The 14,387-nt window shown below is 33.0% G+C and overlaps 1 protein-coding gene across 1 annotated transcript in view; it reads left to right on the top strand.

Moving 5' to 3' along the window:
* LOC123716321 (innexin inx1) overlaps nucleotides 1-14,387 on the top strand; it is a 41,165-nt gene that overhangs the window by 15,394 nt on the left and 11,384 nt on the right. Inside the window, exons 3-4 of the mRNA XM_045672011.1 lie at nucleotides 4,036-4,143; nucleotides 6,578-6,733. Coding sequence (XP_045527967.1) covers nucleotides 4,036-4,143; nucleotides 6,578-6,733 — 264 coding nt within the window. The remainder of the gene's footprint in view (nucleotides 1-4,035; nucleotides 4,144-6,577; nucleotides 6,734-14,387) is intronic.

Below are 14,387 nucleotides of genomic sequence, written 5' to 3'. Positions count from 1 at the left end.
GCGTGCAATAGAAAAATTCATTTATTAAGTAATAATAGTTAAGATTTTGTCAACAGCACTTAGCAAGACTGGCATCACGCCAACGGCCCATTTTAGCCGAGTTTCGTTTCTTTGTTGTCATTGTCGATTGTTTCGTGACTTGCTGATATCTCTTGTTGCCTTTAATACTGTTTCTTATTAATCAGCTTAGCAGTCGTCATAACGTCAAATATTAATAAGTTGAATTTAGATTAATAATAAATAATACAAAATATTATTTATACATATGGTTACACATATTGTGTTTATGTGTTCAATAGTTGTCATAACTTATGACTGTCGTAAAAAAATGATTATAAGCTTACAGTTTTCAAAGTAAGGACGTATAACGAATGAGAAGAACTTGCAATAAATTATGTGTCTTCTCTTTTACTGTCAAGTTTTTATTTTTAAATTGTTTGGAGCTGCAACTATTACACCATGTCTCTGATGGCATCTTGCAGGCAATAATTTGAAAACAAAGTAAATGTAGCAAATTTCTTCCTTATTCATTGGCTTTTATAATTACTAATAAATAAATAAACCATTTTAATAAACGGTTTGGTACCACGAAATTCCAAGCTTGTGAAAAAAAATCGATTGATAATCCTAAATGCCAGGTTGTTAACTCATTATTATGTTAATAATTAAGATCGCTTGCCGATACTCCTAGTATCTTATACTATAGTCTTTCGGTACTACTTTTAGCGACGTAACAGCATTAAGTTAACATAATTATTTCCGAGATTTAGTCATTGCAGAATCCAATCTGTCGTCATTTCTTAGCGACTGACGAAATCGTAGGAGTTATTACCCGAGAGTGCTGTCAGCAAACTCATCCATTTTATCCTTTGTAAATGGATAAAAATATTTTACAGTTTAATTTAGGCGACGTTTTTTTATATATTTAAAAACTCCTCTTATTATTTTGTTAAACACATGACATAACATATAATACAATTTTCTACAGCATAAGTTACAACAAATTGTTGTAAAATATATGATAATTCTTTAACGGAGACATCCTCTCTAGCTGACGCTTGACGCACTCGAAATATTATGTTAAATAGTTTAATTTAAAACATGTTTTGCCGTTTCCATCATTGGGAATATTAGCTTAATGAAGCCGACAGGGCTCCATTAAGCCCTGCCTCGCTGAGTAGTCTTCCAAAACTACATTGACTTCACTTGTTGATACATAATGCATATATGATATGTGTTCATGATATCACTGAATCAGTACCAATCAAACGGTTAACAGGTCAAATGACAAGTCTTGGTCCATTACTGCTAATTTCTGCTTTCAATTGCACGCCTCCGCGATGAAATTGATTATTAATGTCCTACATAGCATGCTAAAGTTAATTAATGCTAATGACAAGTATTTGTTGTAGTTACTTATAGCTACTGTACTGGAAAAGTACTAGTAAATTGTATTCGAGAATTGTATATTATTATTATATTATATATTTATACACGTGTTACTATTTGTCTTATAGCCGTAATCATATTGTTCACTGTTCAGGCATTTAAAAGTGGTTTAGGCCATTTAATATTTATTTTATTTAATAATTTCACCTTGGACTGTTTTTTTACCGACCGTAATATAAATCTGTGTTGCACCGTTTATTACAATTATAATTATTATTCTTTAATGAGAGAGCATAAACAAATCTGAAGGTATACATAATGTAAATTTGACTTATAAAGTTTATGAAGGAAGGTTGTCGCATAATCAATAATGCTATAAATGTAAACGGAATTTGTATTATTTATCGTTATAATAGACGATGAACGTCTGATAATTATATAGTTTGAGATTTAAGAAGGTATTTAAAATTATATACTTCTAAATGTTATACTAGTTTTACGGAAATCCAGATCCAGTAGATTCATAATTTCCTTCACTTATTTTACTTACCTACGACTTCAATTATCTTATTCCCTTCCCTTTCTTCTGTACAAACATTATCTGTCCACATCGTATCCCTAGCTTTCTTACTAACTACTTACTGACGTGAGACCTATCTTAAATTATCGTGATTTATGTGTCTTTTTATTTTTAATGTATCATCTTTTTAGTATAGTTTGATTTTTTGTTTCCTGTTTAGTTTTGGCTTCATAACTGTGTATACCATGTATTTTTGCACTTCTTGCCTGATCTTATGTAATTTAATACTTTTTTTTCTCTTTACTCACAGTGGTTGCCTGGAGATCGCTCGAAAGCGACAAGGCCGCCAGTTGCCCTCCTTTTGATTTAATTATGTTAATTTTTATATATATTGTAATGTAACGAAGTGTTAATATATAAATAGAAAAATAAAATAAACTTCTACACACAGTAAGTGTGATAATATATATACTAAGTAAAAACTTAAATATACTTTATATATAATTACAAAGTAATCGTATCTTGCAATCAAATAATCCATATGAACGTTGATGAGTTAAATCTGTGAACCAATCCAACCAGATCATGAAATCAGCGCCCAGTGGTCATGTGCTCGCAATTGTGTAACTGCCCGCTTCCTCGCAATTGCAAATCTCAATCATTCTTGAATAGCTTTTAACAATTGAAGAATTCTGATTGCGTCTTTGTATCAATCCAAATTGTTGTATGTATTTAAAAGGTCGCAAGTTTTTATTCAAAGTCTATCCACTTGCTAAAAGTATAAGTAATAAAGCAGAAGAGTTTCTTGAGTTGAAGAGGCTAAACTGAGATCTCTGGCAAAACTGTCTAGGCAATGGGCGTCGTCTAAGAAGAACATGAATACTTGACGTTTGAATTGAATGTATTAATTTGCACGTTGATTTCGATTTACCGATAAAACACATAAAAAGCCTGTTTGAACACACCTCTCTCACTCACACATACTGTATTTTAGTAGCACTTTAAGGTCTAATACCATATTTTTATAGTTTCTATTTTATTTCTTTTAAATATATATATATCTTGTTTAGTTTTCACATTTTGTTTATATAACAATTATTATTAATTGCTATATATAGCCAATACATATTTAATAGCCTCCATAGGATTGTCATTTTTTTAAATAAATATAATACATATAAAAATTGGTTTATATTACTATATATTGGTATAATATTTTGGAGTTCGGTGTGCCTCTTGGCTAAGGCCTCCTCTTACCCTTTCCACTGTTCTCTATCCTTTGTGACTCTTCTCCTAATAGTTTGAGTTCGTCCTCCTATCTTTTGCTTTGTTGGCCTCTTATTATATTACTGTCGTTAAATACAGTTATTATAGAATGTTTTAATGATTGCTTATTGCGCTATGAAGACGTGTCTAATGTTTTCATGAAAAATTTAAAGATCATCACTATGCAAGCGAATCTATTGTGCATCCCACATGCATGTTGCACTTCCATCGAGTACGTTAATAGCTGACAATTGACTGCACTGATACGAGTTATTACGTATATATATTTCATTTAGTAGGTCAGGGCTGTCCAGGTAATAAGCACGTACATAACTCATAAACTGCTTTTACGAGAGTCTATGCAATGATAATATGAAGATAATATCAAATGAAGGTTCTTGTTGTGTTATATAAGATTTAGCGAATATTATGTAAAATTATGAATGAATTTCAGTGCGTCAATGTTTGCAGTATTCCATAGAAATAACTTAATTCCCAAATTTTTAACGTTAAAAAAAAATTATCCATGATTATTTTTATTATTGCTTAAACAATTTAAATCAACTAAGAGTACAAAAACACCAAAAAGCCTCCTTGAAGGGTTGTATGACTCTTTGGTGAGTATTACGAATTGAGTCGCGGTTTTTTCCTTGAGACCTGTTGACCAATAAATATCACACATAACACGCCATTGTTTCATGTACTACCCGGTGCTGTGAATAAAGCGATTCAAAATGAGATTTTTGTAATATGTGATCATGTTTGCGCTACAGGACTACACTAATTGTTAAACCTAATCTGTGCGATAAAAAAGAGTTTTTATTTATTTTTCAAGAATGGTGTTTTGTCTTTGCTTACAGGTGGGAAAGGAGGTGGCACACCCGGGTGTACTGAATGAATATGACAGCTCACAAGACAAAAAGTACTATACCTACTACCAGTGGGTTTGCTTCGTGCTGTTCTTCCAGGTATGCGTTTGTAACACTGTATAAATATTATATAGTTTAGTTATTATTGGAGCTTTGAGCTTTAATCACCCTAGTCAAGTCGTCTAGCTTAAAGCTCAAACCTTCAAAGCTAATCGACGGTACCATTGAGCAACTAGCATTTTTTTTTCTTTCATTCCTGCTCAAATTATAACACAATACATAGTTTCTATATTTATTTACGGATTTGATTTCCAGACAATTATAAAATTATTTTAGTTATACATAGGTGATGATATTTTGAGATTTTCGGTATATAGTTAGTTTTATTATACATTTATATTACAGTAACTTAAAAGTTTATTGTTGAGTTTAATTAACATTTGCTATTATCGTTTGTTCTATTGTTTTCTTATAGCAGCCACTTTTTAACACAGTTTCAAATTCTAATACCAGCAAATCACAAACGAAATTAAAAGTTTTTTATGGCCTCAGATTTCTGTATCTGTTTCATAAATCGTTTATGTATAGGTGTAGGTAATCAGCCTTCTGTGCCTGTCCCAAGTTTCATGTTTTTTTTAGTTAATTGCGCAAAAAAAATGTTTCATAGTCGGGCTATGAACGCCGTACCTTAGGCGACGTTGGTCAATGAAAAATATTTATTTATTTTATTTATTAACACTTCGTTACACTACAATAAAAAAATTGAACATAATTAAATAAAAAGGAGGGCAACTGGCGGCCTTATTTATCGCTTTCGAGGGATCTCTTCCAGGCAACCACTGTGAGTAAAGAAAAAGAAAAAAATGGATTAAATTACATATGATAGGCAAGTAGTCCAAAAAATGTTATACACAGTTATGAAGAGCAATTAAACAGGAACAAAAAAAAAAACTAAACTAAAATAATGATAGATTAAAAATAGAAAGTAAAAATACACATAAATCACTATAGACAGTACATGCAATCTGAAAATAAAAGGCAGACAACTAAAGAATTAGATAAAGGCCAGTAGGTAAATAACACACTAAACCAGACAATAGAACAGTTAACGCGTCATACAATTAGCATCTTCCATCGCAACTGATCAGCTGTAAGTCTACCGTTATTGAAACTGACCTGAAATTTGGCGTGATCAGGTCATCAGCACGATTGTGGTCAAAGAATGTACGGATAAGGGAAATTGTGTTTTAAATACATTCGTTGCGTAATATAAAATGTATTTAGATTTTGTTGGAATCGCTGAACAGTTACGAATTTCTATTGGATAATTATAGATAAATATATATCTGATGCCGAGACCAAGGGTTGTTTGTGTTCTTTGACACACTGACCTTGACAAGCTAGAATTTATTTAGTAATCACTCATCTCAGCTGGTCGTAAAATAGCAGAAAGTCTTTATAAGTAAAATTTGTATTGAATTTGAATTTGCCATGCTTTATCCATTCATAAAGACATGTTTGTCAATTCATTAAAATTCTGCGTCAGCCTAAGTGAAATACGTATTTTCGGTTAACGGTCCGTACGGTAAGAGGATGTTCTGACATATAGAATGACATAGTTCTTTATAAATGGACAATGCTAAATACATGTGAATCATATAATAAGTGTGTCTATTACGTATCTCACGGGTCAAGTACTGAAGTCAATTAAAATATGTCAAGTGATAGCTCAAATGAAAACCTTTTAAGGTCTGGGCCTCAAATTCCTGTAGGTAAGTACGTGATCAGCCTTCTGTGCCTGACACACGTTGTCGACTTTTTGGGTTTAAGCCGGTTCACAATGTTTTCTTTCACCGTTCGAGCGAATGTTAAATGCGCAGATAAAAATAAAGTCCATTGGTGCACAGCCTGGGATTGAAACTACGACCTCAGGGATCAGAGTTGCACGATGAAGTACTTGGCCAACACAAAGAAGGTTTAGTGAATCGTAAAATTAATTTGGTGTCTAGTAAAAGAAGTAGACTTATAATGAAAGGGATAATCTTCTTTAATAAAATCCCAGTGGCTCTCAAGTTTAAGAAATGTATTAAAGAAAAGCTGTGTAAAAAGGCTTACTACAAAAGTTAACGATTATCTAGTTGATAAAATAGATAATCGTTAACTTTTTAGATAATCGTTAATTGATTTGTGATTTGTTAAGGCCTGGGACTAGTACTAGACTACTTCTAATTAATTTGCTATAATTGTTTTAAAATAAGTGTTGTTTGATAATTAGATATTTTAAGAGTACCGAGAGTTTTTTACGCCGGCATAAACCGCCACATATTTTGTTAAGAAATTTCCTAATGTATATTTGCATTTCTATTCCTATTCCTATATATTCATAGGCGAGTGGTGAACTCACCGCCTTGCGAGTCCCACCCCTACGCTTTTGTTGCAGAGAATTTTAATTAATTTTTAATTTTTAACGCTCCTTATAGGCGGATTTTTAAAAGGAATTTATTATACTCTAATGAAATAGTAAACCTTCCAGGCGATAATGTGTTATACACCCAAGTACCTGTGGGATGCCTTCGAAGGTGGCCTTTTGCGCACTATTATTATGGGCCTTAATATAGGAGTCTGCCACGTTGAAGAGAAAGACAAGAAGAAGGACGTTATTATTGGCTACCTCATCAGACACGAAAGGGTGAGTAACTATAATTTTTATATTCTTTGTGTTACCTTGTTGGATTTTATTATGTATTAATTATAAAAGTTCATTACTCACAAACTAAAACAAGTTCTTATAAGTAGCGCATAAAAACGCTATCACAGTATTAACTGCTCGCCATTTTGATTTAAAAAGCCTTAAAAACTAGTATCTCGACTCCTTTCACCAAGAGTCGGCGTGTATGGAATAATAACACCTATGGGAATGGAAGCCGTGCCTTGCTTTATAACTACGAGTACATACGCGTAGCGCATTGCAATGCCCGGAAACGTCATTAGAGTGACATCAAAGTATCATTTTGCTATACAAGCTTGTCTTGTATCAGCTTTGTTAGGAGTTACGTGATTTGTGAAGGAATGTCATCCATTCGATTCCTTGAGAACTATTTTTTTGGGGTTTCAATAAAACAGACGTTGCTCTTTGAATAAAGCTTTGATACTAAGCATTTCTTTGCATTCTTAGAATATTAATATTAGAATAACTATCACTTTATGATGCAAAAATAAAGAAAGTATTATTATAGAGCAACTTTCATATGTTAATTATTTTACGTTATATTGGTCTGCTTTGCAGTTTAGGTTTTATAAGACATTATTAATATTACTAAAACTTGAATTATCTACACTTGAGTGGTTTAAGTGAAATCAGGGGAAAGTCTTATATTCCTTACGAAATGAGTCGTGACTGCGCGTACGCCTCTGGGCCCGAACTTTTTGCTTGGGCCGTTGACCCAACATGACGCAACTAGAGATGTTGTATCATTGTATTAAATATTGCGTAAGACTTGGATAGATCAAAGAGAATTCTAGGATTATATCTGTATTGTTTTTTTGTAACTAGCTATAACCTTTTTGGTATGTGATGGAAATTGATACAGTTGCACCTAAATTCTTTAACTCTGTTCTTTGTTAATGTAAGAGCTGTGTAACCACCTAAGCCAGCAGCAAGCTTCCAGTGCCACTTTAATGTAGTTGCGTTTTGAGTGAACTTAGATTGTTTAAACTACCCTTCGACTTTACAAATCATTAATAGAGATAGTAATTTAGATGTTAAGTGATACTACACTATGGACACTCATAATGACTGAATGCTCTTGAGTGCCGGCCTTCTAAGAGTTGGTACGCTCTTTTCCTGAAGGACCCTAAGTCGAATTGGCTTTCAAAACTCCCTACGAGCATCTGTTTTCTTACTGTGGTGGGGCTCGGCCAAAAGTATATTATATACAATAATATAGTTATGAACTTTTGGTTTTGGCCGGCTAAAACTGTTCATCTACTTTTAAATGGCGAACCTGAAGAAACAAAGATCTCTCCCTTATTACGCTCTTAAATAAATTAATCGTTGATTTGTAAAGAAAGTGGTAAATAGATAAATTAATTATAAATATCAGCCGTATAAAAATAGGCATGCAAATGTCATATAAATTTTTATAATAATAAGTTATTTATAATTGTTGTGAAACTTAGAGTGTTAATACTTGCTCACGCTATAAAGGCACATTGCCTTTAAGAATTTACTCACGTTCCCCTTGAAAACATTACACGGCAGTGATCTATAACTTCTAGGAAAGTGATTAGCGCATCATGGTGTATGCAGGCACACACAGCCGTGTTGCATGCCTCGCTCTGCATTTATAACCTCCGAAAATGATTGCCATTATTGATTCCATACAACAGGTGGTCATGACTCAGTTTTATTTCCCTATTCGCTTGAAGGTCTTCTAGGGGTTATCAATGGTTATAGAAATATAATGAGTACAATGCACCCTTGCAATGCAATTCAATGGTAGGCTTGTTTACGTTCTAGTAATAAAAGTCTGGAGAACACCATATATAGTATTATATTTAATATCTATTAAATATACGTCAATAACCATATTAAACTGGTTTTAAAGGCCGGTTCCATACATGAAGCCGATGCCTGGGCAGTTTTTATTGAATTCTAGGTATATTTCACTCATAGAATTACTGTTTGGATGAAGAAAAAAAAATGTGTACCAGTGGCGTTACAACCTCTTTAGCACTGGTCCTCAGATTTCTGTATCTGTTTCATGATCATTTGTCAATCTAATAGCCAAGAGGTGATCAGCCTCCTATGCCTGACCCACGCGCGCCATCGATTTTTTGAGTCTAAGGCAAGCCGGTTTACTCACGATGTTTTCCTTCACCGTTCGAGCGTACTGTGTACATAGAAAGATCAAACCTACGTTCCCTCAGGTCAACCTCAGGTTCCCAGACCTACTTACCAAGGCGTTATGTTAGGCGTACAACGCAGCTCCTTTAAGGAAAACAGTGCGTTAGTAGTTGATGTTTCACGGAACAAATGGGCGTTATTATATTAATACAAACGACAGTGGTTTTTAAATGTAATATACCATGATTTAGATATTATTTTGTAAAATAAACAAAAAACAAAAAAAGGGAGGAAAATTAACCCACGAATCGACTTTTGGACTAATGTAGATCTGTAATGCTAATTACCTACTCGTAACAGATGAATATGACTTCAAGAATGAATTTTTATTTATTATAATAGTCTTCATACATCACCTATCCTTAAACTCAAACACGTGACCTATATGTCTACTCGTGCGTGACAAGCAAGTGCTTCATTCATCTCCATTCAGTATCTAGTTTCCCACGCTTGCCCACAATGCTTGGACATTTTTGATGTGATTTTAATAGTTATACCGTAGCTTTATATACCCTGATAAGTTTATAGCCGCTTATTTATTTTATGACAGGACCATTTGTTTTATGAAGGAATTTGCTAATTATCCTCGAAATTAAATTCTATTAACACATTTCGCCAATATTTTGAAAAGTTCATATTTGCGTAGTCTGCAACTATGCTTTTATCTATGTACGTTGATTGATATTTTACGTTTGTAAAATATCTTGTCAAAAATATCGTTGACCACAATTTAAGCCCTTGATATTTGCCTAAAGTACAAAAGAAGACGGAGGATAGAAATTGTTAATTTTAAACGTTCCAACTCGGAAGTCTTCATTACAACCAACCGCAAACTGTATCAAACCAGTAAATAACAAGTTAACTAGTTCAATAGTTTGAGTGTTTTCATATGTAGGCAAGTTATTTTTCATTAATAATACAAAAATATAATATATATTATTTTATGCTTCGTCTCTAAGCAAACATAACTAAAAGCATTTTAGAAAGACTATTGAAAAGGGCTTAAATTAATCACTGAGCTTATTTAAATGTTTTTTGGTAAAGATGAAAACAATAATATATATATAATATACCTTTTTCTTTATCAAAGCATGCTACATATAAACAAATATGAATTTTAAAAATGTTTTGTTCGAACAATCTTAGTACTGAATTGTTTAAGCTTTTAATTAGGGCGATTTTTGATCTTTCATTTAATTGGACTTTAGTTTTATGCTTATGTGTCGTGTCCATTGAAGTTGGGCCTACGCAGTTCAGTTAACGGTACATTGGTGACTGACGAGTCAATGTACTCAACAAGATTTTGATTCACGATATTAATCTGTTTTTTGTTGATATTATACTAACTGTCTTGTGTCTCTTATAATTGTGGATTAATATAGAATATAGTATTTGTGATGCACTAATGTGAAAATAGTAATGAATTCAATAATCCTATGTTAGAATTACAAGGTAGAAACCCTTTGAAAACCTTAGATACCATGTATTTAAAAAATAAATATATATTGTATATAATGAAAATCATAAACTACGAAAGTGCAATTCGAACAGGAGGGTTCTTGGATCTCTATTTCGTTTGAATTCGAAAAAAAAGTTTTTTGCCACACGCTGTGGAGATTCCTCTCCTCCTGCTCCATCATCGGAACATTTAGCATTCGGTGGTGGACGCACAGGCTGCCCTTCGTATACGGGGCCAAAAACTGAAAAGAGCGTACCAATTCTTAAAAGCACTCGCGTGTCCCTTGGTATTGAAAATTTCAATAGGTGGGGCAGGTGAGCCTGTCCTATAAAAAAATACTTACAAAATTTAACTTTAAAGCTAGCTTAACAATAGCTCGATAGTGAGATTGATTACTAGTTTCGTTACATTTTAAGATTCTGAGACTAATCATAGCTCCCCATTCAAAAAACCTCTTTTATTCTTATGCTAGTCAAGTTCATGCTAATACGGAACTCCGGAACCCTTACCCTTGTAGTAATAAAAACTAACTAAATTCATACACAAAGAATATTTCATACACATACAAAGTTTCGAAGTTGTCACTTGTTTTCTGTAACCTATTTTCTTTTGTTTTAATATAATAATTTATTTATTTCACCAACTCATATGATCGTCTCCCATATGCACGAATGCTTAGAGATCTTAAACTGTTTATCCATAATTCGTCTAAGTAGTAAGAATTCCATTTACAAATTAGATGTTATCAAGAATTTGTTTAGACACATGTGATTCTAATGAACGTCATTGCCAGATGTTTCTGATGATCGCGGTTCACAACAAACTGTTAATATTTCTGAATTATCATAATAATATATTAAAATTAAATATTCTAGGTCAATTTGTCGAATCACGGCTCCACCTTAAAACAGCTTTAAATTATTATTATTATATCTACATTTCATCACTTTGCAATTATGTACCATGCAATAATCTGGTGGCGTATGCTCTTTAACCCCATAGAAATTAAGTAAAACATCATGATTTGTGAAATGAATCAAACAAGGTACAAATTTTTGAAGTGAAACTTCTTTAGACGCATGGGGGTAATATTTTGACGGAAAAGTCACGAAGATGTGCAGAGTTTTTGTCGAAGAAAAGGAAGAGCGATTGAGACCGATTGAGAGAGTGAGAAAAAATACACGCTATTGGTTGATGTATTCGTTTAGTAGTTACATATTAGAAGTTTAGATGGCAATTCTGTCGCAAAACGTTTTGTACAGTAAACGCAGATTTTTCTTTTATTTATATTATCATTAGCACGTATACAGTGTGTAAACAGTGTGAATATTGATAAACAAATACTCGGAGTGATTATATACTGGTACATGATCGTCTATTAGGGCTTTTACCTTTGTAATAATTAATTTTCAAAGAAGTTTCACTTCTGACTTGTGTACTTTGTACGCACGCACTTTTTTTTACTTTAACTTAACCTAATGTAATTCACTCGAAAATGAGATAATATACATGCATGAAATAGTTTTAAAAAACATTTAAGGGGTCCCAAGCCATACCCCTCCTTAATATTACTTGGAGTAGTACTAATACTGGACTCCGAAACCTTACCCTCGTAGTAATACAAACTAAATTCATAGACAAAGAATTCGAAGAGTTTCAAAGTTGTCACTTGTTTTCTGTAACCTATTTTCTAGTACTACATACAAGTCGTTAAGGTGGAGCCATGTTAGAAATTTACTATATTCTGAATTAAAAACGAAATCGTGATTATATTCGCCGCTACTATAGCAAAATACTTGAAAACAGCCCGAAGGTTTCATGAAGAAGGGAACTTCTTAGTAACAAATATTTCAACCCTGTAAAATTAGTTTGTCTATGGATCGATATACCGTATCTATAAACTACATCTTTTACATAAAGAAACCACAGATAGTAAATTATTGAAAAGGTATGTTGTGCTACTCTTAAAACATCGTTGGAACATAAGGTGATCTGTGGGGTCATGTCTCAAACCGGGGCCATATCCTCTTCCCTTTCTATTTAAGTTATCGATAGACTTTTTTGGATACTCAAACAATGACACTTGCGACCCCGGGCACCAGTGTTGATTTTTTGTATCGCGAGATATCAAGACGACATCATCAAAAATTACATGAATTGATAAGTTCCTTTGGGATTTTAACGTTTTAATTTGTACTGTACAGGCGCCATTTTATACTCTTGCCTAAAGATATTGTCTTTAGTTAATTCTCTATGGGAGGCTGAGGTAGGAAATCGAGATAGAACAAATTTTAGAACGATTACTGATTTATTGTAGTTTTAAATTTTTCGCTTTAAACTATTGAAAATTTAATTGTTTTTATATTTTGTTCGAATGGTTACTGTAATAAGAAATTAGATAGTCATGAATGAATATGTATTTATACTTATATATATTAAAGTGTATTATATACCTTCGGTAACTATATTATAAATTGGGAGCTGTTGGTATATACGGTCTTTTACGCACATTCAGCAACTATAACAATATCAAACCCTGAAAACCCTCTCTTACCACCCTTAATGTCGACTTTACCAACGATAGCGGGCTGAATCCTAAAGGCAGTTTCGCGCACCACCACTTTGTGGAAGTTAGCTTTTTCACCAATGCGCCTTAGGGCCCTTCAAGAAAAGAGCGTATCGATTCTTGAAAGGCCGACAACGCACTCTCTAGCCATCAGATCAGCCCGTTTGTTCCATAAGTAATCCACATCAAATATTTGTATTAAAAAATCGCAACAGCATTTGTGCGCTTAATAACTTGTCAAACTCATGGTAAAGCTATTGGATGCTTTCAAACTAGGTATTGTGATGAAATATTGCACCCTCGCAAATTACGTCCCTCGTCCCCATTTAATCTAAGGGGAACACAATAGCCAGGTGTAAGTCACATCTGCCCTTATCAGTTTTTTGTAGATCCGGATTTTGAACAAATACTTGCTATTCAGCTTACTGCCCTTTTGCTAGTGCGATAAGCAGGCCACAACTTTTATTATATGTTAATGGGAATATAAAATAAACTATGCTGAGTAAACAATAATAAAAAAATTGCCTTTATTCGAGTTTTACAATATACTAAACTACACTAAGTCCATGTCATTATGTTTAACACTAGTACTCGACCTCTAACGGAGTGAAGGTCTCCTCCAAATTCTTCCACTTGTCTCTATTCCTGGGCACAATTGGAACATTGTCGCTCTCCCTTTTATTCTATCTTCCCAAGTTTCTGGTGGGTGTCTTCTCTTTCTTTCTTTTCTCCTTGAGTGAACAATACAGAGACAAATTATATAAGTGTCATTTATAATATTAGTTACATTGCGTTCAATCCAGATTTATAAGCTAACTCAGAGTCGTGAATTGGAAATGTAACCTTGGTGCAGCTTAACAATGAAGTTAAACAGTCGATAGTTGATAAATAGAATCGGAAAGGAGCTTTTTAGCTTTTCATTAAATACTTTACATTACATTACTCATAATGAAATTGCGGAAGCTAGTCTTGGAATGTTTAAAGTTGGTAGTATATTTTTAATATGCAATAATGTCCACAGGACATTTCTTTATATGTGCATCTAAACTCGCTCGTAGCCTGAAGGAAACCCGGCATTTGTTTTTATCGCTTATAATCGATTATCAAACCCCATCTTATATATCCGCTAAGTCACCGAGGCGGTGAAATGTTAATCGTTAATATACATAAATAAACATTTCTGTATAAAATGTATTATAATTGTTGATTGAAATAATCTGCCCATGTACCTAATATTAATTCTCCGATTCACCAATAAAGTTTTCTTGACATGTTGACATTGAAACATGTAAATCGCCCGCATAATCTTTATTTGAAACGCGTTCAAGGTTTTTCAAGTATCAATAAATCATTGATTTGAATGTCGCATATTTTGCTTTACGTAAAAGCTTAATTTTTGAGTGTTTTTGACT

This window comes from Pieris brassicae, chromosome 1 (genome assembly GCF_905147105.1).
Source record: "Pieris brassicae chromosome 1, ilPieBrab1.1, whole genome shotgun sequence".
In the NCBI taxonomy this organism is placed as follows: Eukaryota; Metazoa; Arthropoda; class Insecta; order Lepidoptera; family Pieridae; genus Pieris; species Pieris brassicae.
Note: the sequence above shows the minus strand (reverse complement) of the source record. Positions and strands in the feature narration are given on the sequence as shown.